General features: G+C 39.4%; 1 protein-coding gene and 1 long non-coding RNA gene across 4 annotated transcripts; one reads left to right on the plus strand and one right to left on the minus strand.

Annotated features, from left to right (window-relative positions):
• The first annotated feature begins 1,144 nt into the window (after nucleotides 1–1,144).
• Nucleotides 1,145–10,728, plus strand: LOC124417601. Its single transcript, XR_006932991.1, has 3 exons — nucleotides 1,145–3,648; nucleotides 3,741–4,628; nucleotides 9,924–10,728. It is a non-coding gene; the product is annotated as an uncharacterized LOC124417601 (long non-coding RNA).
• Nucleotides 5,465–27,815, minus strand: MSL3 (male-specific lethal 3 homolog (Drosophila)). Of its 3 annotated transcripts, none has more exons than XM_040662316.2 (14): nucleotides 27,701–27,815; nucleotides 26,821–26,894; nucleotides 25,625–25,707; nucleotides 24,963–25,058; nucleotides 24,262–24,362; nucleotides 23,340–23,428; nucleotides 20,612–20,734; nucleotides 20,007–20,167; nucleotides 18,400–18,558; nucleotides 17,679–17,941; nucleotides 17,377–17,486; nucleotides 17,089–17,188; nucleotides 16,579–16,663; nucleotides 5,465–6,334 (listed from the first exon to the last, which is right to left on the minus strand). In XM_040662316.2, coding segments are annotated over exons 4-14 (1,293 nt in total). In that variant the 5' UTR covers nucleotides 24,965–25,058; nucleotides 25,625–25,707; nucleotides 26,821–26,894; nucleotides 27,701–27,815; the 3' UTR covers nucleotides 5,465–6,234. The 3 variants fall into 3 exon arrangements, with proteins under 3 accessions (XP_040518250.1, XP_004938456.1, XP_040518236.1); XM_040662302.2 differs by lacking the exon at nucleotides 26,821–26,894 and adding an exon at nucleotides 14,890–14,984 and having other exon boundaries at nucleotides 6,198–6,334; XM_004938399.5 differs by lacking the exon at nucleotides 26,821–26,894.
• Nucleotides 27,816–27,959: the final 144 nt, after the last annotated feature.

Here is a 27,959-nt window from a genome sequence, read left to right on the forward strand (position 1 = left end):
GGCTGTGAGCAGTGAAAACTCACTAAATATCAGCTGTGCTTCCATTCTCTGCACCCCTATCATTAAAATACAGGGATGAGATGCGACTTGCAAATGCTGGTTCCATTTGAGGAGTCTCCCACAGCACAAGTGCAGATCTGTACACAAGATCTGTACACCAACCCTTCCCCAGCAGCAGAACACTGCGAGCACCTTCTCTCTGGATGAAGACGTCGGCAAGTGCTATTTGTTACCTTGGCTGTTCCCTTGAGACTGACACCTTCGCCAGGTCAGCTACATGACACCAGATTTGTCATATGCTGTATTTCTAAGAAACTCTTGTAAAAAGAAGGGCAGAATGTCTTTGCTCCTGACGCGGGATGGTAACATTTCATATATTTATAACTAATGACAAAAATTTGATGTTTTGATTACTCATGCTGACATTTAATCAATTTTACACTCTAGTGAACGGCCCTAATTTACAGTACTTGCCATCAAGTGGCCAAGACAAATTGGAGAACCATATTTCAAGTTGAAAACAGAAACGCATACAGAAATAAGTCCAAAGGCAATTCTGTCTACTTTAAGTTATCCTAAAACTTGACTATATAGAATCATAGAATCACCAAGGTTGGAAAAGACCCAACCATCCACCCATCACCAATAGCTCTCACTAAACCATGTCCCTCAACACAACGTCCAAATGTTCCTTGAACACCTCCAGGGTCGGTGACTCCACCACCTCTCTGGGCAGCCCATTCCAGTGCCTGACCACCCTTTCAGAGAAGTAGTATATTTGAACCAAACAGTTTACCTCTTCAGTTTTGGCTTTACTTTTGAACCTACCAACAACCTACCATTACATTTAAGGTGGATTTGATGATCATACCTCAAAACAAATCAGAAACATTTAGTCTGTTAGAACCAGTCTCCTCCCCGCCCCTCCCCCCGGCCCATGAATCTCATAGGCAAGATTTTGTTATTTTCTAGACTACTAGGAAAACCTAAGTAAAGAAAGAAAAAAGGGAGTAAAGCCAAAAAGTACTTGGGAGATATCTTTATTCCAAGGAGTTTAGAGGTTAATGAGTTAAAATACTAGATCTGTAAATCAGTAGATTACAATTAAAGACTAGAAAAACATCCACAGAGATCAGAGGCACGAGAAATACACTACTACTTTGATGGAAATGCCTGCTGCTCATTTTGCTAGAAACTGAACACATCTCTCTACATTTTTTGCTATTCAGATGTTAAATACACTTTGGCATCACACCGAAATATCCCCGGGAACATATTGTATGATTCAACGCTTTAATACCTGGGTTATTTTCCCCTGAAGTAGATCCAGTATCCCATAACAGTGAGAGAAGGGTCTTCTCAATCAAAGCCATCAGTCATTTCTATCAGAAAAAAAAATGGCAGAGAACTTACCCCACTCCTTGGCAGACGCTGTTGAAGGTCTCTATTAGTGCCAGGATTTATCAATTTGCATCTCATGAATTTCTTTTCTTTCTAACATTGTTAGCCACTTTATGTGATGTGATCAACCGATTGACATACCGAAGGAACACGATGCACTTCTCTTTAAAAAAACAAAAAACATTTCTTCTGATTTTTTCCTTTCATCTTTGGATACACGTTTATATTTCACTGATTTTACTCAGTCTGCAATAAGCTTGAGCCTCAACGCAAAGAAAAGCCAGCTGTTGTATGAAATAGAAAGGCAAAATACATAATGCATGCCATAGAGAGGATGCATTGAGTTAGATCTTAGCAAGCATCCGCATCTGCCACTTAGTCATTGCTAATAGCTTTTTTCCCAAGGCGATTTATTCTCCAAAGTTTTTAAAGCAAAAATCACCAAAATTGAGGTAGAAACTGCATTCTAGGGTTTCTATACTGTATTTCTCTGGCTGTGTCTTTATAGTACCTGTATTCGTTCATTTCTTACAGAAAAACAGTGCAGCTACTGAACTGGTTGACAATCCCTCCAAATACAGTCTCATAAACAACTGGGGAAAAACGACAATGGAAACATATCCAGATTGTACTGATTGTGGTCACACACATCAAGAAAGCAACATGCTATCAAGAACCATTGTCCCAGAGAAACTCATTACACTGAATTGTATTTACACAGAAGAATAAGTAACTTGGCTTGACAATGCTATTAAATGCTATCAACTCATATCACAGAGGAAATGCTACAGTACACAGGAACAAAGCACAAAAATACACTTCTTGATGCATCTGAGCTACGTATGCTCACACTGTGAGTATCTGGCGCTTTCTCCTTAAAATTAGTAAGCAGAATTTATCCGTTGAGGGCAAGCTTGCTTTTTTGCTCATCTAACAGGCCAAGGAGTAAGGAAGTGATCAAACACAGCTGGCCAGAGCTTAAGAGTTGGGGCTGCCCAAGCTTTGTGCAGCTAACTACCACAAGAGAGGTTTGATTTGAGGCTAAGGTTAATGATACATATACATTGCTTCTTTTCTCCCCGAAAAGCTTGCATTTCCACTCCTGTACAAATGCTTCTGGGAGACACGCTTACAACTCCAGAGGAGCAATGGATAATTTTCAGGAAATTAAGGATTTTACATATTTGTATGTATTTTAACTCCAATAACCAACACCTCAGTGTATTTACCAAATGCCTTGAGGACAATTACGATGCAAACATGAAAAGCAGTAACAGCTTTTTATTTCCTATCAGCCTTTTATTTTCTCTTGTGACTGCAGACACTTCTCAACATAATGAAGAGCAACGTGATCCCACACTGGTGCCTGGCAAGTTCACACTGAACATCTCAAGACACAGCAGCTGATGCCACACATACCATTAGCTCACACCAAATGCTAACTGAAACCCCAACATCTGCACAAGCTTTCTTTCAGAGCGGGGCATAAAGCATACCTTAAATCCAAAACACTTGGGACCAAGTGCTGTCATCTCGGTCAAAGATGGCACTACACAAAAGCATGAGCTTTGGAACACAGTTAATTGTTTAATGGAGTTTGAAAAACATAGCAACACAGCACCAAAATGAAAGGCGATGCAACAGCTCTAGATGGCACACGTGAAAGAACAGCACCACCTGGGTTTTTGGAAGCGTAATAGGTGCAAGTAAAAATCAAAAACAAGAAATCAAGTTGAAGAACATAAGGATTACATTTTGTCAAGCCTCTTTGGTCATCTGAAAACACTCAAACTGTTTCATACTTTTATAGCCCAGGGTCAAGTCATTCACATACCTCAATGCTGATAAAAATCAAAGCAAGCAGGCTGCAGTTTTCCTTTGCCTTCCCCCAGGAAGGGTCAGACAGCTATATTCAAAACTCTACACCATATTTAATACACTGACACTGCCCACTCTTGAAGGTATGTGCAAGAACTTACCTTCAGAAATTTCCCAGCTTAAGTATGCACTCTAATCACACCAGTATAACTTCCTTAAACGTGTACACAAAATACACCAGCTGGAACCAGGGCACGTGAGTTACAGCTGTGCCAGTTTAAGTCATTACTGTCTTTCAAGCTGCTTCCTCAGCTCAGCCCCTCCCCTGCAGCAGCCTGCTGGCAAGCATGGTCATGTAATACTTGACAGTTCACTTCAGTCAGGTTTTCATATTTCTTCAGCTAACCTGGGCCATGCTGACTGAATCAGGTAAGAAAATAGTGGTATGAGCAGCTCTATAAGCAGCAACCAACGAATGACAAAGAGCTAAGCACAGAAACCTCTTTCATCTGTTCCAATAGCTATGAATCCTATTTAAAAAAATCTGATGAAAGACATTTGAAGAATTATAGAAGAAAACCAGAAGAATGGTTACACTATTAAGCTTCCCTCGCCACCTAAGATTCTGGATACTTCAGCGTGAATTTTAGGGCTCAACTGATAAGTTTCTATATAATTTATATATATAATTTAGGACTACCAAGAACTACTCTCATCCCCAATCAGGTTCAAGTTTTTGCAAGTCTCTAGCATTGCCTCCAGCGAAAGATAAAACTGAAAAACAAGCAAAAAAGAAACACCGCACCCAAAGCTATGAAAATGAAGAAAAAAGTAACAGTAAGGAAGAGGAATGTGCATCTTTGACATCAATGTAACCGAATATAAACAAGTTGTTATAAATTCAGAGGTACTGTCCTGGGAGGTCACGTCAACTGGAAGTGTCAAGAAGTACAAAAAGGTGATACTTTAGAGAAAAGCTTTTTGGTTGTTATAAGCAAAGCAGTCTGTAGTATCTCCAATAGCAGTTTCAAGTGCATTTTACCATTAAGTTTGTTCACATCAAGACTAGGCTAGGCTAACCGGGCCTTCTCTTTTGAGAATCATTGTGACCTATCAGTGAGTCAATAATGACAATAATTCCTGCAAACAGAAGCTCTCCTTGCAACAGTTAAACTGGCAGACAATTACATTTGAATTCTTCATAACTTGTCTGGTACTCAGATGCAAACAGGGAACAAAAATTTCCCCTATTATACATACTAACATTCCTATGTTCCTATGGAGTTTCAGGCTGCATTCTAAGATAAATGTCTCATTAGATTGTCACTGGAATTTTGTTGGATCATCCTTATAAAAGACCACAGTCCAAGCCCAGAATGAAACACACTTGCAGCAGAATGCATTTTGAGGTACGTGGAAACTACTGGATTCAAAACTTCTGTAATTTGAGAAAGATTAAAGCCTACAGTTTTTGTATTACAGAAACATACACACACAAAAAAAGGAGTACCATTGAACACTAATCTTTAGAAATAAGGACCAAATTTGCTTGCATCCACACAGAACACCTGTTCAGCAACCATTATATTCAACAGTCTTTACATAAGCTTTTCTGAAGAACAGAGCCTAAACTGCAAAAACTGAAGTAATCCCCAACTTCTCAGCTCAAAAGCTTAACAAACCAGCTCAGTGCTGAGAGTTTGAATGTCAGTAGATTTCAGATTAGCTTTGCCCTCTTAGACTGTTTTCCTTTAACATTTGTAAAATAATTACTCCTAACTACTAGCTTCTCCAGATCTATGACAAATATTTTGTCTTTTTCACAAGTATTCTATCAGAAGTTTTGTAAACTAGGAAGGATTACAAAGAGAAGAGGGCAGTAGTCCGTAAGTTTGGAGTCCAATTTTCTGCCCATTATTTGACTTGACAAGGAAGAGAACTCCAAAGCACACAGTTCTACGCGTAGAAGGTTTTGATGACACTCAAGACAAGAATATTTCAATTACATTCTACTGAATGTATCGTCAGTGCTATAAAATCAGTTGTGATTGAATGCCTATTTCCAGAGGGAAAGTGTTAAAGAATGTTTCGTTACTCAGTTTTAAAGACTGGGTAAGAAAACAATGTTACAGCAAGAGGTTTCCTTCCCCATATTGTCAATATTCCCACCTAATGCTATGCATAATTAATCTCAAAAATATTAATCAAGCACAAACAAGACATTTTAGACAGTCAAAACCACACATTTAAGAAGAAGCCATTATGTTCTTTATTAGGAAAAGAGTACTTGCCAGTTAAACTGCCATCACTTTATTGACTTTTCCACTTACTTGTAGAAAAATCTGTTCTTTTATAATGGCTCTGGAAATCAGTTATAGCTGGGTAGATGTTGTATCTCTGGCAAGGCATGCTCTCCTTGATAGCCTTACCATGGCAAGAGCTAGTGACATCTTTGCAAAATGCAAAGTAAGCAACACATCTTTCATTTAAGCAAAGTCATTCTTGAGGCAGATGTCATACTAGCCAAACAGCAAGATAATCCTTTAACTTAAGCAATCTTTTCTAAGTTTCACAACACGAAGTGCAATTTGTAAGGAAAAAATCGTAAGATTAGTTATGAATTCTCTTCATGTAACTGTGCGTTCAAGTCTTATTACTCAGGCTGGAAAGGGTCAAGCTAAAACAAAATCACAATGTCCTGCTGCTAATGCATCTGCTTTTGCCTCCCTTTTTAATAGTTCTATGCAGTTCTGTGCATTAGCAGACAGAATGAGGCATCTTCATTCATCTGAAGTAGTTTGATTCAATTCCCTAAGCAATTCACAACGCAGTCCATACGCATTCTCTGAAGAAGTTCCTCGTTCCTGCTAAGTAATCCAGCCATCACAGAAGATATTCCCCTATTTCAAACTCCAGAAGTTGTTTCAATTCTTTTCATCTTCATCTTGTAGCCACGTGGCAGAACGGCATTGTCACAGGCTACATGTAGTAGGGATTCAATCTTTATTAACAGCTTCAGTAGATTGCCCGGGGATTTTTAGTGCTGTAGTAGGCTTCACATGCAGCTACATAAGCAGATTCTGGGAAGAAATCGTCATGGTATTCTGCTAAAAACCTAAGTGAAAGCACACACAAAAAACAATGAAAAAATAGAACATGAAACATTTAAAAGAAGCAGATTTCAATTCAGTTTTTAAGCTCAGCAAAACTGCAGCCTGCAAATTATGAATTACATTTTGAAATATGTCATGCAAAAAGTTTGCCCTGTTTTTATTTATTTATAAGCTCTGCACAGTAAGAAACTTCATTTTGAGAAGATTATTCTAAAATTCAAGCGCGTGAAAAGTTTTACTAAAGCTCCACAATAAAACCCACAAGCTGCACTCTTCTCTAAGTGTAGCTTCAAAGAGCTATGAGGGAAAACAAGTGAAAAAGATGCTTCTCCAACTTCTGTCAGTCACATGCTCAGCTTAGTATTTTCACTTGTTGTATAAGTCAGGCACATCAGTATTAAGCAAGTATCTTACCTAATTAGCCAGGTAATCATTAGGTCAAAGTCTATCCTTTCAAGCAAATAACTATGATTTGTTCTTTTACGTGTCTGTGCATTTAGGATTTCCATCCTTTTAGTGCACTTGATTTTTGTATTTGCTGCTGAAAGACACATCTTTTGCAAATCCTGTTTCCTAATTTCAAATTTCTCCAGTCTGCTCTTCAAATATTATTTCCACAGCCAAACACTCAGTATTTTTAACAGGTCTGCTAAGATACAATCGTTCCCTGGCTCAGTACAGAAGATGAACACTGTTGTTAATAACACTAGTAAGGAACAGATAAAATAGCACCCTGGTCTTTTCTTTACCTTCAGAGAGGTGTGTTATGCAAATGGGGGTGTGAGGGCAGAACAGCTCTTAACCCCAATGCACATGGACAAACTTTACTTCAAAAAAATGAGCTTCATATAACCAACTCTGAACAGAACTCCCAATAAAAAAAAAGAACTGTAAGGTGAGCGCAATTAAAACTGCAGCATTTCTCCAACATAATTTGCCACTCTGCCTAAACTAGGCAGGTCCTTTGATCTTAACAAAGCCAAAGTGTCGAAGAATACTAATAAGATTGTGATTGTCCTACGAGTCTCATACTAGGCAAGGAAAACTTAAAGTAAGAATATATTAATTGCTGACTGCTCATACAGAAAGGTTACAGCACACAAATGGAGATAAATGATAAAGAATGATTCCAGTCCCTCACCAGTCCTTACACTAAAACGTGGTCACCAAACAACTGCAAAAGTAGAGGGAAACCTGGTCATATCCTGCTAATTCTTGGAAAAGCAATGAGAAAGCCAATTATTTTATGTGCCACCATTTGTTAAGAAGACACTTTGTCAGTATCTGTTCTTTCCTAAGAATTCAGTAATTAACACTACAGTGGGACTTTGGCTAGTTTCTGGTATGAAACACGTCAAGGTTAAGACATGCAAGTGTACTAATTGTCCAGCAGTTCACTTCCAGAATATGAAATGGGGGTTTATTTTTGCTTTTAGACATTAACCAAGGCATTAATCAGCAAAGTCTTCATTACACGACCAATAACAGCGTCTGAATAACCACCTAGTTTCTAGCAACATTCAGCTAGTGTAGTTATTGCCAAGAAGGGAGAAAGATGTCTCTTGTATTTAAAGCAAGGACCCAACTCGCTCTGCCTCACACTGACACCGTATAAGCTATCATAACAATCAAGAGCTATGGTGAAGTTCCACACAGTCCTCATTCACCAAATCCTATGTCTGTCAAATACATCAGCATATCTTTCTGTTTATTAGTATTCACACTATGCTAAGTTTCTCACTGGTTCCAACAGCAGCTTTGAACTTTACTGAACTGCACAAAGCAAAACAATTATGCTATACAGTTTTCAGAACTCATTTAAAAATATATATGGAAGCCAAACCAAAAAAGCTGCATTTAATATTGCAGCACTGTTACAGCTGCATTCTACTAAATCCTTTCTCACAGAAATGAAGACATTTAAATACATGAAATAAAAACAGCAGTGAAATATTTTTCCCCATGAATGAACAAGATGCGGTCAATCAATGCATCAAAGTGAGTGCTGAACCCCAAATATTTAAGTGTTGAAAAGAGAAGGCCAGAAAGATACTCATTCTTTCCTCAAACTAAAAACAAAACAAAAACAGAACAAGTCTAGATTAGAGCCACTAATACTTGATTAACACACTGTTTGAACCATACTGCTTAGTGATTTATTAGCCTGAGTCATTAATTGTCACCATTTACTTTTCTATGCATGAGGCCATAAGCTGCTGTAATACGTTAAAAAAATACTTTCATAAAATGCAGAGATGCTCCTTAGAAAACCATCTATAGAAAATAAGAACCATCCATACAATCAGATCCTCCTAATCTTCACAGAAGCGTGCTGTTTTATTTGCACCATACACACACACACACACACACACACACTCCTTACTTGAGGAAAACTACTTCCAAAGGGTACAGAATTCAGAGCAATATAAAGTTCATAAAAGACCTGAATCATCATTGTGACCATCTCTGATTGTAGTTAGCTACAAATCACTTCTGAGGTGATGGCTGGCATGGGACTGTGATAAGGCAGAAAACAAAGCCCGGCATCTAATTTTTAACATACTCAGATTGCACAAGATGAAGATGTTCCACAACAGAACTCAATTATCAATTCTTCATTAATACATGTTAAACAGTGACTGAAAACCATGAGGGGCAATTGAATTTTTTTTCTAATTGTGTCATACCCTCTAAAGCACAGTACCAAAGTGCTGGAAGTGTATGGGTAAGTATGTTTTAAGAAAGCAACAATAAAAGCAAGGAACCTGTCGAAGAGATCTGTGCGTTACCAAGAATTTTGAGTGTGGGTAATGGGAAACACATTCACTTTCTCTGACTTTTAAGTTTATTGGTCATAAATGGCACTTTGGTGCAAGCTGAAATGACAGCTGGTAATGCTGAGAAATTTTAGCTGAGATGTATGTGGCATACCTGCAACGCCAAAAAGGGAAAAGAAAAGAGAGCAGATAAATTATTTTCTGTAGAAAAGTGGTAGGAAGCAGATGAAAGGACACAAGGTCAGCTTATGACCATTGACTACCTGTATAAAAATAGCAGCAGCCCTTCTGCAGCAGCTTTCCATCCATACTACACTACAGTGCAGGAAAAAGGCACAGAAATATTGGGAGTCTCAAAACTCCTGGCTATTAGATATTTTACCAATGCTTTGCTCTTGGAAAAGCTGAAATAGCACAAAGATCAATTATATTGAACCTGCAAGTTGTGAGCCAAGGTTCAGACACAGAGGGCACTGCACTAACTTAGGAGAGTCAAAACGTTCTGCTACAGATCAGAAGTCACACTGCTATTTATCTTTCCAGAAACTGTTTCAATACTTTTCCCTTACAAATCTGGGAAAAAATATCACCTGCTGCATTACTGCTTTTGCATTTTTATACTTGTTACAGAACTTAAATCTGAAGAGTGAAATTGCTTTCTAGTGGAAGTTTTGAGACACATGATACACATACTTCCTGACGTGAGACTGCACACTTATTTTGCTGAGCATCCACTAAAACAACACTTACAGTTTACCCGTATTCAGAACATGGATGTAATGACATAACACGGCTATTTCCCTCTCTACCACAGATTCCCAGAAAAGCAACACTTTGGAAAGGACCAGGAGATGAAAATCAGAAAATAGATGCAAGAGCAACCTAGCTTAAAGAGTTCTTATGTCCTGCACTTCAAATGAGGCAGTCCGTTAGCAAGTTTACCTCAGGTGACTCCAAAGCAATAGCCTCGCAAATATACTACCATCTGGCTGTGAGTTATACAGGCAGATCTACCAAGAAGAGGCACAGAACTATCATCACCCACATTAAAAGGCCACTTGGCATGTATGTCAGGAACACTTATCAGCAAGGTCACTGAATTAGAATGAGCTCTAAGAGCAACATCTGATACCAAAAATATCCTTGTCCTGGCAGCCTCAACACAACTTACTACTTCAACAATTTTTGCATGAAGAAAACAAGTCTTCTGGATGTCAGCTGTCATCACATGAACAAGCTAAGGGACTGCCTGAAAACTGTGAACATTCCACAGAGAGGAAATCCTTACTTCTACTTTATATTAAATTTAATAATAAATAATATACAGATTTAATATAAATTTAATCTTCAGCAAGAGACGTATGATATACAGATACATAACATAGAATACAGAGGCGTAAGGAAATATTTCCAGGAAGGTAACATCCTGCATACATCAGCTATTTACCTGAGCTCTAGAAGGTAAACAGGTATTACAGAGAGATCAGTAGCCTCTGCTAAATACTGTTTGAAAGGCATCTGTAATGATTTATCTGAAGAAATCTGCTGAAAGAGCATGATGATTCATGGAGCTAGTACCCACCTCTTCAATATAAGTTATATAAATTTGAAAAATAAATGTTTTTTTCAAATTAAGAAGCTGTCTCCTCTCCGTGACCACTACTGAAAGGCAGCATTTTAAGCCTAAAAGGCTTAGTTCCATACAAGGGCTTATGCCAACACCTGCCTCCCTAACCCCACCAGCTGAGGGTAGGGAGGCAAGTCTCTATCTAGAAAGGTACTCAGAAAAGCTTCAGATGCTTATTCTAATGTCCAATATCCCAAGAAACCAGCAGGCTCATTCTGTTGACTAGACCTTCACCATTCACCCATATACAGAAACCAAGATCATCCTCCATGAGCTTTAAAAGGGAAGCACAGATAATTCTGAATATGTTAAGCTGCCAACATAATATAATCCAGGAAACCAGAGTGAAAATTAGAAGTAGTAACTTCTGGTTTATTTTTTTGGGAAAACAGTTGTACAAGACTCATTACACTTGTCCTTGGTTGCTCTCGAAGGTGAAGACACACTTCTGGCAAGTCCATTACAGATCTCAGAATTAATTCCTAGAGCTGTCTTCTGAAAAAGCTGCCATAAGACAAAATCTTTTGGGCACACTCTACTGTAGGTGCATGATTTAAACTTACACTATTCTGATTAGGGATATGCTCCTCAGTCAAATACATAGGCACCCGATGACCTGGTAAGCTGAAGGAAGCACAGCGATCCACAACATACAGTTTCCATACATATTTTTGACAAAGCAATCAAACCTCACTTGAGAACAGTAAGTGTACTCAAGGAGATTCTTCAGACCAACCAGATGGAGTAAAATAAGAGAGTCCAGAAAATAACAGACTCTACAGTACGAGGCACTTATTACTGACTTAAAAGCCTTTACTGTAAAGGTGCTGAAAGTCAGAGAGGAACCAAAATGGCAGTTAGCCTTCTGGCCACCTAATGAATATACCAAAACTAAAATGCAAAGGTGAAGTATTGGCCCAAAATGATCAGGCACATACATTCACTGTGCAAGCAGAGTTTCTTCATTGCAGTGTTTCCAAACTTTAGAGCTACAACAAGTAAAGGAATACTTTTTTAATGATTATTATTTTTGAAACCTCTACCTGGCCTTTGATTCTATCGTATTTAAGATGCAATTCATTTCAGCTTTCTAATATGTCCTAATTGCTATACTGCACGAGTAGTTTTTTAATCAAGGAACCAATTAATCCAGGAAGTGACACGCAAACAGAAAAGTGCTAATTAACAGGAGAAAAAAATAGCAGAATCATACTTGGACCTTTCAAAAGGGATCGTTTTCAATCTGTTGTCACCTTGCAACTTTTAAGCCATAATGAGCTGAAACTCAGCCACAAGCAGCTTTACATAAAGATGTTTTCTGTTTTGCTCACCATGTGCAGTACTCCATTTTTTCTTTCTCAGAAAGCCACAAATAATCTTTCATTAACTGCACGTTAGCACAGACTAGTGGCCATCATTTACCACTGCAATTAAGTATACTATGCTCAAGAAACGCTGAGATACCAAGGAAAGAGGTCTGTTGTTCAAGGTTACTTCTAACAGCCCATAATCCTACTAATAAATGTTTTTGGCAATGCAGAGCTCTGTGATTTGGTCACTTTCTGACATGGCTCCCTACCCATAACATACTCAACAACACTGAAGGTACTTTTCCATCCATGGAGCAGATTTGCACGATAAGTAAAAGCAGGTTATGAACTATCAGAAATAAAAATGAAGCATCAACTTACAGGACGTACTGAGTTTGAGAGATCAGTGGGTTTCAACAAAACCAAAGCATTTAACTACTAAGAACATATTCTTCTACAATCTGAAAAACTATGTGTACTTGTCAGGCTGAGGCTAACATCAGAACTTTTAAAAGCATTTTGGGAATATAATTGTTTATTTACTCATTCTTTACTTTAAGAAAGTTGAAACACCAATGCTCTTCTGAACCACAAACTACAGTAACAGAAATTACCCCTAAGAAGATGGGTCTTGCTATTCTAAAAACAGACAGGTTATAGTATCCTGGCTATTAAGCATCTACTGCTGGTCAACAGCCCTGGGACAAGTTTTCCAAGTCAAGGCTGTATTCAAAGAAATGGAAACAGGGAAGCAAACCAGTACATTCTAGCCTGTTGTTTCAACAGCATCTGGAGGCATGCTAAGCAACTCACAGTAAAGAGAAGTCACGTTCAACACATCTTATTCACAAGCATTTTATTAAAAAAATAATGAGTGAAGTTATGGAATTAGTTAAAAGGCAATATTTTATCTCCACAATTACTAACTGGTAGGGAGATTTAATGACGTGCTCTTTGGTAATAAAATTACTAGTCAGCAGGCAACAGTTACTGAGGTAGCTTCCACTGTTTGCTCCTGAAGACTAAATTCCAATTAAGAAATTTTCTGAAGCCAACTAGCAAGTAGGTCACTTTTTCAGGGTCCTGCTCTTCTACGTGTATTATGCATTATTTCAGGACCATACAACTTGAAGTGAAGACTAAGGCTGCCATTTAATTTGAGAAACTGGTTTTCTTTACTTCTGCAAATTCTGCAATCGAGAAATCAATTTTTATGTTCTCCATGAAGAAGTGTTCATTATGTACACTTACAGAATGCTGCACTATGCACAAAGTACAGCCTTTATTTAATATGAAACTCAAAGATGAATTTCACATACTCCTTAAAAAAAAAATGCTGTCTGGAAAACTGAGATGAATCTTGACTAGCAGCAATCTGACAAATGAATGAAAAATCTTACTGATGTAGCATCTCAAAGTGAATTTAATGCATCTATAAAGTACTGAGTAAACTCAATCAAGCCAGCTTCCAGACAAAGTGGTATATTAAACAAGTCTCAGTTTCTAAGCCCACGTGAGATTAATAGTATAAATGTTAAATGAAACTGTAAATTTTAGCAATATAACCATAATTCAAAAAGAAATCAGCAGCTACGCCAAAACTGAATCAGCTGTGTATCACATTAAAGTTTTAACAAAGTGAATAAACTGCTTTGCTTGGAGTAGTCTGCCTAGAATTTAAAGAAGGTTCAGGAACAGTTTTATTAATGCTAACAGACAGCTTCAATCCCTTTTCTGCTATTAGAAAAATAAAGAAAGACTACTTCAAGCTTGTGAGCGCAGAGTAATTCACTGTAAGAAATTAGGCAATCTGAAGTGGCTATCTAGTGCATACAGACTGTGTAAGACAGTTTTTGTTTAAAAAAACTAAGCCAAAGCAGAACTGATAAAAATATTCTTAATAAGCATCCATTCACCCCTTTGTTCCCAAAAAGGAAAAAAAAACGCAATCTGAGGAAAAAATGAGTACAAGACACTGTCTCAAACTCAGTTTTTTCCTCTTGTGATGTGAAACAGGTAACATAGAAATATTTCTGTCATAAAAAACAAGTCTGAGTTTCTAGAAAAGTTAGTTACTTAACCACTTTCAGTAACACATGGAAAAGAGAACATCCAAAAGAAAGATGTCCTAAAGCAACAGAAATAGATGGTATGTTTTCTTTTTTTAAATCAGTTTCCACTGTCTTCTACGTATATGAACTTACAGTATCATATCTAGTAAGAAATTGAGTTTAAGAACAGCATTTTTGATAGTTTGACAGAGCTATGTAAAATTAAGCACTTCCTGCAGCAGTAGTTGTAATTTTGAGTGTCTTTAAGAAATGTTCTCAACTCAACAATTTCTGACCGAGTTACAGAAACCTTTTCAGTATAGAAACAGTAAGAACAGCATCAGCAAAACAAAACATCAGCAAAAAACAACAGCTTCAAAAGCACTGTGAAACTATGCCCAGTCCGCAGATAGTTTCATGTATCAGATCAGATAAGCAATATCTACACTATGCTCATTCAAAGGCAGAGGGGATGGTGGTGTCATTTTGGTTTAATTGTAATCTGGTCTTAAGCGCTGAATGCCCCGTAGCACTGGAGAATGGTTCTGACTGTTTTCCAAAAGGAATCCAGTTTGTGCATTCTGAGACCAGTGTGCAATGCAACACATAGCATGGCAAGCAGGAACTAATGGGACATTTGCTTCAAAAGCACATTATCTGACCTAAAAATGCCTATGTGGAAACACCCACTTTTCCCTATTTATAGATAGCCAGACATTTGAACAAGATGATCAGATGGAAGACTACAATGTATTTGGACACTGCTAATATAAATTTTAATCACTTCCCTACCTGTATGTGGGAGCAAGTTTCCTTCTTTATCCTATCCGATTCCACTTTAACTTATCCATATAACAGGATGAGGGCATTTAAGACAGAGGTAAGGCCTGCTCTGACACAGAAGAATCAGAACAAGAAGTCTGAAAAACTTATCTGATCAACAGCAGATTAAACATCCTAGGTAACATTCACTACAGGCAAAGATACCTAGTACCTGGCTTCCAAAAATAAGCATTAATGCTGTCCTGTTTAACATAATACTGAGTTCTAATAAGAATTTGACAAAATAGAAATGTAAAAAGGAATCGGTAAAGACAGAGAATGAAATTATTCAAGAGAAAACTTCTGTACTGTAGAAAATATGACATTTGAGTTATCTATTATCAATAAACACCTAAAATAAAACCATTCTGAAGTTTTCATATGGATCATCAGCTCTCCTTGAGCAAATACCCTAGAGCCACATTATTTTTCAGTAAAGTATTTGACCGATGCTGCGACAGAAGTCCCACATTTATTCCAAATGTTTACCATTTACAGCACTTTCCTTACAAGTTTTCTCCGTCAGATTTGTTTTCTGATGTGTTGATGCTGCACAATACAGCACCATTTCAGACATCTGAGCTGCACTACAGTGCAGACATACTAATTAGAGTAATGACAAGTATATCATGGTGCAGACATGACCATGCTGCCTCTAGCTGCAGTGTTACTGTGACTTTGGGTACCTATACAAGCCACTGCACTGTGCAACAGAGAAGCTTTTTTGTTCAAATGCAGAGCTAGAATAGTCTTTTCTTAAAAGAAATACCATTATTATGGATGACAAACTTAACATGAGCCAGCAGTGTGCTCTTGCAGCTCAGAAAGCACACGGTATCCTGGGCTCCATCAGAAGAGGGGTGGCCAGGAGGGACAGGGAGGTGATTGTCCCTCTCTACTCTGCTCTTGTGGGGCCTCATCTGGAGTACTGTGTCCAGGTCTGGAGTCCCCAGTACAAGAAAGACAGACAGCTGTTGGAGAGGGTCCAGAGGAGGGCCACTAAGATGATCAAGGGGCTGGGACTGGAGCACCTCTCCTACAAAGACAGGCTGAGGGAGCTGGGCTTGTTCAGCCTGGAGAAAAGGCAGCTGCAGGGTGACATCACTGCAGCCTTTCAGTACCTAAAGGGAGCCTATGAACATGAGGTGAGTCAACTCTTCAAAAGGGTAGATAACAGCAGGACAAGGGGAAATGGTTTTAAGTTGAAGGAGGGAGGATTTAAGTTGGATGTCAGGGGGAAGCTCTTCACTATGAGAGTGGTGAGGTGCTGGCACAGGCTGCCCAGAGAGGCTGTGGATGCCCTGTCCCTGGAGGTGTTCAAGGCCAGGTTGGATGGGGCCCTGGGCAGCCTGGTCTGGCATTAAATGGGGAGGTTGGTGACCCTGCCTGTGGCAGGGGGGTTGGAGATTCACAATCCTTGAGGTCCCTTCCAACCCGGGCCATTCTGTGATTCTGTGATCATTAATAAGAGGTTCCTTCTATCACACAGACTCACACAAATACACTGAAGATCATTCACTATTTTCACCTCTGTAATTCTTTTTATCATGTTCTTGCAGCTACAGAAATCAACATCTCAGAAGCCTCTTGACATTCTGAAACGCTTAAATCTATGTAACAATATAGTCAGTACTATTGTGGCAGACTATGTCACATTACCTTAAGAACATTTCAAAGTGTTTTACTAAAGCCTTGAGGTTCTTGTCAGGAAAGCACATCTTCCCGAGTATTTCTGGTAGCTTTACTGTAAATAAGAAAAATAATGTTTACACTTCTTTCTTAAAAAGCAATTTCTAGTAACGTTTATCCACAGTGTAGAAAAGAGTCTAAGAATCTATTTTCACTGCAGCCTCCACTTCTCTTTGAAAGATGCTCAATCATTTTCCAAAACCTATCCATAACAAACATACTCAGAAAGCAGATGCTGCTCAGTTGAATGTTTGATAATGCACTGGAAGCTGCACTTCTCTACCTTTTTCATTTTTGTTAAATGAATGCTTGAGGAGAGTAAAAGAAAACTGGAATAATAAACAACACCTTAAGGGTTTTAAGCAGATTAAAATTTACATTCCTCCAAAAACAGAACTGAGATTAAGTAAACAACAACAACAATCACAGCCACTGCCAACAAAAACAAAAGAAAAAGCAATTGTGATTCCACAAGTTTACCAAACATGCGTAGCAAATGTTGAGATCCGTAGATGTACGATGGAGGTGGTGGTTGATCACTCGGTGGATAGTTCTCTGGCATCAGTTTCCAGGACAAAACCTGAACATAAAACATGAAAGCGTTGGTTATGAGATCATTATAGCATCCTAATGAATTTAGTCTGTACAGAACTCCAAAACCTGAGACAAAGTAACTAATCTAAACAACGCCTTTTCTCATGCAGTTCTACTCTGAGGCCCACTATAACTTTGAACACTTAATCTACGAGAATAACGAAGACCTGTTACCTCATTCAATTCATTGTTTCTTCTACCTTCAAAGCCGGTAAAAACTGCACTCCCTTCTTTGCTAGGAGTCAGAGTTATAGGTGAAGATGATCCACTATGAACAGGGGTTTCTTTAAAAAAAAAAAAAAGAAACATATTTATATATAAAAAACAATCTGTTTTGTGGAACAATACTGATAAAATAAAGTACTAAAACACCAGAATTCAGTAAATGCTTCTCATTCAGTTCACAGCTCACATGACATTAAAAAGGAACAGGATTTATTCTTGTTTGGAGTAACAACTATAACAGTAAAACCTACTTTTTTCCAGGTGCAAGAAAAGCTTTGGCATAGAAGTTGGGGTCTCAAGATGCCGCCGTTTAGGTTGTGGGGAAGCACTACTTTCTGACAACCTGTCACAGTTAGAGGTATGCCGCGTAGAACGTCTCAGTGATTGCAGAATTTCAGGTTCAGCCTTCCTTCTTTTTGGTGTGGCTGGCTCTGCTGTTGCAGGCTGGCTGTCTGTTGACTGAGGCGTTGGTGGATTCAGCAGAGGAGGGCTTGGGGAGAGCTCCTCCTGATTTCTAGGAAGCAAATACAACTTCACAGGACTGAAAAGATCAGGTGGTCTCTCCTTGAAACTCTAAGTCTCACAAATCTTGTTAAATACTTATTTGAATTACGCAGCCTCCTCTCAAGAATGAGCAAAGTGACGAGATCTTATTTAAAATAAGTTCCCTGAAGCATATTTATTTTAAAGGTTAATGATCGTAAATTAAAATTACATCAAAATGTAATTTCATGAAGTTGCAGCATAAATCCAGTCAGTGCAACCCCCTTTTTTTTTTTGGAGTTAATCAGATAGAAATTCACAACTACTCTTCTGAATTCAGGCAAGTAATTCAGAGAGCAGATAAACAATTTACCAAGATGACTATATTTAAGCCAAAGCATATGAGCATAGCATTCTAAGTGCATAACCACTCTCTATTGCATTTTTCTCATGAGAGAAGCAGAACTAGACTCTTTATAACCAATGTACCTGTTAGTATTTGTTGAGTTCTCCTTGATAGGAAGAAAGAATTTTGATGAAGTCACCTTCTTAAATTGAGCTTGCTCATAAGGATAGAGCAAAATTAATGGAAGTGTAAAGTCAAAGGTTATTCTCAGCCCATCCACCATCTCCTTACACAGCTCAACACTACAGAGGAAAAAAAAAGAGGAATTTCAAAGATGCGCATCAAAATATTCTGTTCTGTATGTAAGAGGAAATTCCTACATCTTAACTATGACATACTGATTTCATCCTTTCCCCTTGTAATAAGCAATTAAAAGCATACCAAGTTTACTGTATTCAAATAAGAGTCATCTGTCAGGACAAAGTATTTAATAGATTGAATCCCCGCCTAGCAATCATATGCAGCATTTGAACTACAGCAGCTAAGAGATGCAGTTAAGGCTGTGCTTAAGAGATCCCCAGTAAATCAAGAAAAAACTGACATATTTGCATCAGAGCAGATCATCTTCCAGCAGTCTGTTCCTAGTAACCAAACTACTACATTTAGAGGCTACAAGGAATTTCTGATTTAGGTTTCAGTAAAATAGACATTGTGTCAGATGATGGGCAGATACAGTGTTACATGAAACATGAACTCAAGCATCCAGGCTACTTACAGCACTTCTCCTATCTTTGCTACATCTGTGAAGGATGAACATAATCACTTCACAGTTCTCAAGTACATATTTATGCATGTGGCACAATCAAATAATGTTACCAATGAGATCCACATTAGAAATTCTCTACCTCCCATTAAATCTGCTTAAACTAAAAAAAAAAACAAAAACACACCAAACTACTATCTATAATTTGGGTCAGGGCAGCACTGTGAGAAGAAATTCCACCACATTTAAAAAGGTTGGTGATCTTCTGTGCAGTGAGGACTGTACAACAGCATTATCAGTTCAAGCTCATTGACTAAACGGCTCACTGAAATTCTGAAATCATGACCTACTAAAGCACCATCTTTATTGATTAAGTCACATAAATATACCTCAGGTCACATCTAACTTCTTGTTTGGGAGATTATTTCACAAAGAAAGTATAACTAATCTGTCATGTAATACATGACATTAACAAAGTGAAACACTCATGTAGAGCAAGATATTCCAGGAAATAGCATTGTTATGCAGTCCTGAAAAAAAAGTCTTGACTTTCATTATGTTCTATGTTTGATAAAATGCAAAATTTCACATCAGGGTAGACTTAAAGGAGCAGCCTCACTTCATATTGAAAATCTTTATGAAAGGAAACTGCAAATATGCAGACTTAACATGTTGCATTTGTAGACTGGAAGACAACACAGCCCAGTTGAAAAAACATACAAAGATGTAATCAATTTTAATAAGCAGGGTTGGTTTGACTATGAACATGCAGTTTTCCTGCATTTTGACTCTCAAATTCAAGAATACATGTCATTAAAACAAAGAATCTGCACTTGGAGTGCTATTAGGAATGCTTGCATATAGTGTTTGACCCTTATAAAAATCACAATATCATCACAATATAAACCTTAAGATAGATTTTTCAGCCTTAAGACAGAGCATGAAACGCAAGTTAATTCTTGTGGCTGTATACTAACGCTTACTTACTTCTTCTCTGGTGGCACATAATGAAGATTCATATTAGCATGTGGAGTCACCTGATGGTGCCGAGACCTTTCGTTGGCTGAAAATGCAGCATTAATAGCAAAATGTTTCACGTATGACTCCAGAATGGTTATTATATTTGTCTGGCAAGGAAGCTTCACTAGCTGAAAAAGAAACAACAAACTGACGTCTTACAAAAATAATTAGTAAATATAACCATCTAAAACAGGAGCTATTGAATTTATGAAGTTTTTCAACTCTCTACTGCATGAAGTTATTTCAGGAGTGATTAATTTCAATCTCCAAAACTATGTTTTCAATAGTTTATAAATATTTAGAAAAAAGAGTAATTAGAGTAACTACATTTTCAGCTTTAAAGAACCTGTACTCTGAAACAAGCCAGGTACAGAAGTGTTATGCCCTTAAACAGAATGATAACTCACTGTTTTAGCTATACAGAAATCTGCTCCCTGTACTCTTTTTGCTCCTCCTTATGCTATCTAAGCTTTCCTTTACAACAAAGCTCAAAAAAGGGATTGCCATATATAAGCATTTTTGACCCCTACATCATGCATATTAACTTTTTTTTAACTGCTTTTATTTCATACCCGTTTTCTTCTATTTATATAGTAACAGTCTTCTTCGAGCTTCTTTTTCAAGACTTCTGGAATTTCTATGTTTATTGCTCTTTCTTCCATCTCCCTTTTTGAATGAGTGTCTTGATCTTCTTTCTACAAGAGGCCAGTGCAAGAAACAATACACTGTTTGTGCTTATCAATATCAGTGAAAAACAACTTCAACACATTCTTTGACATTCAGTGAAATTTGGACACACAACAATAAAATTGCATTACTTTTATAATTAAAATAAGTTTATAGTAGCTGTACTGTAAGCAATAATACCACTTTCATATCATCTGTAAATTCAGTTTAATTTAGCATTCACTTAAGTATTTAGCACAAAGGAACAAACAAATTTGTTATGTTTTGCCGCTTCAGATCACCTATGTTATACTGGTTTGATATCACAGGCCTTCAGAGCAACTACTTACACTGAACTCTGCTTTTGCTAAAGCAGGGAAGAGAGATGTTTTTCCTTGAAGTTCGCCTTCTATATTTTAAAGGCCAGCACTGATAGGCTCATTTCACAGTAAAACAGAAAAGCTACCAAGATGCTACTGTTGCATCCAAACTGAGTAGACCATTAAGATTTTAGAGCACCTACAAAAGCAGATAATCTAGTTTGTTAAGTTTTCTCCATACAAACTTATTGTGTTGCAAGGGAGAAAAAAGAAGCAAATGTGTACTTATGGATTACTATTGAAATTCTACAATATGACATCATCTGTAACTTTCAAAAAAACTCAATCACAGTAGACAATTTACATTTAAATTACAGTTAAATCACAGAATGGTTTGGGTTGGAAGGGATTTTTAAGAACGTCTAGTTCCAAATCCTTGGCTATAGGCAGGGACACCTCCCACTAGACCAGGCTGCTCAAAGCCCCACCCGGCCTGGCCTCGTACACCTAAAGGGAAGGGGGATCTGTAGCCTCACTGGGCAGCCTGCTCCAGTGTCTCATCATCCCCACAGTAAAGGATTTCTTCCTAATATCAAGACTAAATCTACTCTCTAAGTTTAAAACCATTCCCCCTCATCCTGTTGCTACATGCACTTTAGAAAGCCCCTCCTAGCTTTCCTGCAGGCCTCCTTCAGGTAGTAGAAGGCCACTGTAAGGTCCTCCCAAAGCCTTCTCTATGCTGAAGAACCCCAATTCTCTCAGCCTGTCCTCACAGGGCATGTACTCCAGCTCTCTGATCATCTCTGTGGCCCTCCTCTGGACCTGCTCCAACAACTTCACATCCTTCTTTGTTGGGGGCCCCAGAACTGGATGCAGTACTCCAGGTGGGGTCTCACAAGAGCAGAGTAGAGAGGCAGAATCACCTCCCTCAGCCAGCTGGTCACGCTTCTCCTGATGCAACCCAGGATACAGTTGGCATTCTGGACTGCAAGTGCACACTGCTGGTTCATGTTGAGTCTTTCATCAACTGACACCTGCAAATCCTTCTCCTCAGGGCCACTCTCCATTCGCCGCCCAACCTGTGTCTGTGCTTGGGATTGCCCTGACACAGACGCAGAACCTTGCACTTGGCCTTGCTGAACTTCCTGAGGTTGGCATAGGCCCACCACTCAAGCTTGTCCAGGACCCTCTGGATAGCATCCCTTCCCTCCAGCATGTCAACTGCACCACTCATCTTGGTGTCATCCACAAATGTGCTGAGGTCTGCACTCGATCCCACTGACCATGTTGCCTGCAAAGATGCTAAGTAACACTGGTCCCAGCACCAATCCCTGAGTAATGCCATTCATTACTGGTCTCTGCTTGGACACTGAGCCATTCACTGCAACTCCGTTAGTGTGACCATCCAGCAAATTCCTTATCCACCAAGTGGTCGACCCTTTAAATCCATTTTTCTCCAATTTAGTTTGACCCTGTCAAACGCTTTGCAAAAGTTCAGGCAGATGACGCCAACTGTTCTTCCTTTATCCAGAGACACTGTAGCTCCATCATAAAACACCACCAAATTCGTTAGGCATGACTTTGCCTTTGGTGAAGCCATGTTGGTTACCACCAAGCACCTCATCTTTATTTTCCACGTGCTTAGTAGGGCCTTCAGAATGATCTGCTCCATGATCTTGCCAAGCACAGAGGTGAGACTGACTGGCCTGTAGGTTCCCTGGATCATCTTTTTTCCCTTTTTGAAAATGGGGATTATGTTCACTGGGAAATCACTGGGAACTTCACCAGACTGCTATAACCTTCCAAATATGATGGATAGCAGCTCAACAACTTCAGCCACCAGATCTTTCAGAACCCATGGATGGATCTCATTGAGTCCCATGGACTTGTGCACCTTCAGGTTCTTCAGATGGTCTCAAACCTGATCTTTACTTATAGCAGGCAAATCTTCCTTCTCCAAGTTCTTACCTTTGCTTTCTGCAGCTTGAGCAATGTGACTCCTCACTTTACCAGTGAAGACCACGACAAAGAAGCCATTGAGCACCTCAGCTTTCTCTGTATCCCTTGTGACCAGGTCTCCAATTTCCTTCCTTAGAGAGCCCACATCTTTCCTGGCCTTCCTTTAATCACTGATATACCTGTAGAATTTGTTCTTGTTCCCCTTTATGTCCCTGGCTAAATTTAATTCTATCTGGGTTTTAGCCTTCCTAACCTATGTAAGCCATCAACTGTAACATATATATCCTTCATTTCAATTTCTCCAGCATTTTAGATAATGACTTTTAAATTAAAGTCAAGGAGACAATAAATATACCATTTCTGTCCTCTCTTCTATGTCACTTTCTTCACTTTTTATTTCTTCATCTGTTCCTTCATCACTGTCATCAGAAGAACTACTTACAGCTGTGTAAAAGAGATTTCAGATATTTTTTGCATTATTACATTGCTCAGGCCTAAATTATAAATATAACAAGTTGTTATTTTTATGTTATTAGAATTGTCCGTTCTTATTAAGCACACAAGTGGTATTTACAGCGCACGAAAATGGAAGACCAGAAGTTTACAGAAGTATTTCTACATCCCTTCTGAATGAAACACACAGTTCAAAAAGTCTCCTTAAATTGCTGAACACACACAAATATTTTCAAGTTTTCTAATTGAACTTCAGTCCTGAATATGGGATTAGTGTATTAATTATTCAATCAGGAGACTGCCAGAACATCAATAAAGTGCCAATGCTCTTGATGGTTTTCAGGTTACAAAAAGAAGTGAATGGGAAGAGGTGGCTTAAAAGTGAAATCAAGCAGTCAAATTAGAAAAAAAAACACATCTTACTAACCGCTCTCCCCACAAGTACATAGGAACATAAGCAAGGAAAGTGTCTAATTTCTTTACACCACAGAAGAAAAACTAGGGACTTCTTGCACCTAGTAAACAAAACAGTAAATACTAAACAAAACCGCATTGAACCAATATCGCTGATTGGAAGTGTTGACAGGAGAAGTACTCCTGACTTCTCCTGTCAACAGGAGAAGTCGTCTCTGGAACACAAGAAACATGGTACCCTAGCCTAAGAGTTGCTTAACATGAAACATTACACTCACTCTTAATATGACTGCCTTAGTATACCTCCATGACACTCATGTCATTCTAAAAGCAAGTTAAAGTGCTCACTGAACCCCTAGCTCAAAGTTAAAGGCATTGTGCTAGTTACTGAAGAGTAAAAACAAACTCACTTTTTTCGCTATTATGATCATTTTCCTCAGCAGGAAGGCTTTTTAAAACAGAGTCAACGCCAGGCAACCTGCAACGTCTCTTCTTTCTTCCTTTTCTTCTCCTATAGAGCATAAAACAATTCACTTAAGCTTGGCTAATCTCATTTAATATGTTTATCTCAAGTAACATCATTACATGAAAACACACAGGATGCATACGTTTGGGTTACTTTCATGAATTAACATTGAAATAATCTGGGCAACACTCATTTTAGAACAGATACCTCCACTACCTTATATTTGTCTTCTCAAGCTGATCCTCAAGCCATGTTTAATTGATATTAAATTCTTGCCTCTGGCTCAAAAATACCCCAGGCATTCCTAAGTTGTTTTTCATATACATTCATTTGAGAAGATGTAGTTCCAGTAAAAAGGCATTTCACAGCAATAGTTAAGAATAACATATAGTTATTAAATGTAGACAACACTTAAACAACATTAAAACACTGAGCAACATTTAAACCTGCATGTTTAATAACAACATATAGGTATGCATCTTAGAATGAAAGAGAAGCTCCCAGGAACGCACTGATTGTACTGAACAGTTATGTACCATCTTACAGCATGAGCTTAGTGATCAAACTTACACACACCTATAGACGTAGCTGTTTGAATCTGGAAATGAATCACTTCTTCATCTTGAGATCAAAAGTATTACTTACATGCGAGCCACAGCCTTCCGTGCCAATTTACGCTGTAATCTACGATTTTCGTCAGTATCACGAAGGACATGATCTTCAGCTGCCCATCTATCCCAGCTAAGGAGTGGTCAAAAGAAAACTATTAGTGGTTTAAATACATTCCATTCATGACTGTTGGTAAATTAATACATGTTAAATAGAAGTAGTACTATTTCAACATCATTCAGAAGCAACATTGAGTTGCGTTCTTCAGTATTCGTGTGGCTTCCACCTTGACTCTGCTATGTCAAAGCTTGAGAGCTTTTAGATATCATGTGATAGTGTTTGTAGCACCAATACATGCTGTAGACCATGGACAGAGACTGCACTCGTTTACTTATCACTATAAGCAAAATACCTAGGCCTAAGCCAAATGAAGGACAAATCTTTTTATTAATGGAAACCCAGGAGCCACAGTATACACCAAGTACAGATATCCCATGAATTTTAAACTGATAGTTATCAAACTGATCCACCAACATTTGAAGATACAAACTTATCAGTCAACATATGCAAACATACTAAAAGCATTCACAGACTAAACATACTCATACAAACATTACTTCTTTGATATTCTATGTAACATTTTTACCTAAAAAAAAGAAAGAAATGAAAGAATTAAAATTAGATATACAGGTTCTTACCTTCTGTTCCAACCGTTAAAATGGATTAGATATTCTGGAATCTTTCTGCCTTTCTCATCTTTACCAACAATAATATCAACAATCTGAAACAAACAGCGAAGAGCACATATTACACGGCTCAAAAGAAAAAGAGCTTCTGAATATTTATGGAATTTATATACACACAAAAAAAAATGTTAAATTAAAAAACACCTAGAATTTTGTCACTGATTGTTTATATGAGAAAGCATATACATTTTACCAATGGTGAACAAAAGTTTCCTTTTCTATCAGGCACTTCTTAAGTGCTGCTAACCATCTTTATCCTGCCCTCAGGACAGGATGCTTTCAAGACAATGCTGTAGAGCAACACAATATCACAATTTGGATGTGCAGATAGACTACACCTCTTCAGGAAGCAACAGCACTATATGTAAACCTCAGCAACACTGTTCTCTTGAGTACATAATCTAGCTCTGAAACACAAAAACATCTTGTATGTGAGCTTTTGTTTCTCCCTCTTCCACTTAGGTAAAATGACAGAATCATAGAATGGCTTGGGTTGGAAGGGACCTCAAAGGCCACCTAGTTTCAGCTCCAAAAATCATCCTCTCGGGCACCCACAGGTTTATTTTGACCAAGTCAGGTCAAAGTGGAACTAAAAATCATTATTTATGCCAGAGGCTTTTTCTGAACAGTTGTTTGGAGAGGAGGCTTTTTTCATCTTTCTCTCATTAGTAAGACACACAGATGCACTGCATTACATACTCTTGTTTTTTATCTCCTCAGAAAACAGAGATTCGGTATTTAAAAAAGAAAAAAAAAAGTACAGACAACCAGTCAAAAGAGAAAGATATTTCACCATGCATCATTAAGATGATCAACAGGACTACTAAAAACAAAGGAATCATCCCACCCTCATGTGATTGGGCACACCACATACTTCAAGGTACAGCCAGCGGATAGGTCACGGGAATGTTTAATTTCAAAGCCCAGAATGTAAGAACTATTGAACCAAGGAGAGCTTTGCTGGAGCTCAGGGTATTTGAAAGTAAACATGATGGTACTACCGAATTTCTGCTCTGAGGTTGCCTCTAGAGCCTGCAGTGACAGCTGTTGGGATGGTTGGAGCACAACAATATGTGGAGAAACACAAGGAGAGCTCAAATTATTACAGGAAACTGAAATTCCTGTTTGGAAATTTGGAAGACACTGACCTACAGCACTAGTGAATTCCCAGCACAAAAGTACGATCTGGTCAAGAATCCAGCTGTAACGTTCCTTTTTGCCCCTCAGTGGACAAGAAAAAAACAGCAAACAATTCCCCACAACATACAGCGGAACTATTTACAGGTTCAATACAGATCACTTTGAACCGCAAAACCCACTCGTGTCGCACCAGCACTCCCAGAAGCACCGGATCTACACAAAGCCGCACAGTGAAGGGAGCTGCGCAGGGGCCAGGCCCGCAACGCGGTCCCGAGGGACTGCCGCAAGAGATGGCCGCCCACTGCTAACGATGGTATTTCTGCGCGCTCTCCCGCCACACTCACACCCTTCCGATGGGGGAGGCAAGGCGGCTAAAAAAGGGAGCAGGGAGGCTGATGAGCCACCCTACGCTAGAAGCAGAAGGAAAAAACGGGGCTGCTCAGCGGTGTCTAGCCGTGGCCGGAAAGCGGGGTGGCACTGCCAGGCACGGAGGGGCAGCGCCGCTCTCCGCCTGAATAGAACACAAGGCCTCGGCTCCGCCCGCCTCTGTCAGCGGGGCCGGGCGGCACTCGAGCGGCCAGGCCGAGGGAGCGGCTGTGAGTGCTCGGCCGCGGACACGGCAGCGCTCGGGCACCGGACGGGACCCCCCTGCTCCCGGCGCCCGATCCCCGCACCCAGTGGCAGCGACGGAGCCGCCCCGCCTGCCCGCGGCTGTCTCCGAGGCCGCGTCCCCCTTCCGTCCCACCTCCGCCTCTCCCCCCTCCCCTCCGCGCGCACCCGGAAGCGGAGCGGCGGGAGCGCGCGGCGCGCAGACGAAGAAGCTTTAAGGGCGGCCCCGCCTCCCCGCGGGTCGGGGCTGAGGGGCAGGGTGTGAGCGCGGCCGGTCACCTTGGCATCATAGAGCACTTTGGCCTTGGTGGGGTCGGGCTCGAAGCAGAGAACTCTCTCCCCCCGGTGGAACTTAAATTTCATTCCCCGCGAGGTCATTTGTTCATCATGGCGCAAAGGAGAGCGCCCCGCCCCGCCCGCCGGGGTGGTGCTGCCGCCGGTCCCGCCCTCTCCGGCTCCTCGGGCGGAGACGGCGGGACGATAGGGTGACGGGCTGCCAGAGTGGAGTGGGGAGGGGGCTGTGGTGCCCGGCCTGGCT

Source organism: Gallus gallus, chromosome 1, assembly GCF_016699485.2.
Source record: "Gallus gallus isolate bGalGal1 chromosome 1, bGalGal1.mat.broiler.GRCg7b, whole genome shotgun sequence".
Taxonomy (NCBI): domain Eukaryota; kingdom Metazoa; phylum Chordata; class Aves; order Galliformes; family Phasianidae; genus Gallus; species Gallus gallus.

Coding starts and splice junctions, on each gene's coding strand:
- MSL3 (XM_004938399.5), bottom strand. CDS start 27,799: ATGACCTCGCGGGGAATGAAATTTAAGTTCCACCGGGGGGAGAGAGTT. Junction 20,735..23,339: donor TAGAAGAGAGGACAGAAATG/GTATATTTATTG, acceptor GGCCTCTTGTAG/AAAGAAGATCAAGACACTCA. Junction 18,559..20,006: donor TATGTGCCACCAGAGAAGAA/GTAAGTAAGCGT, acceptor TTTCCTCTGTAG/TGTTGAGCTGTGTAAGGAGA.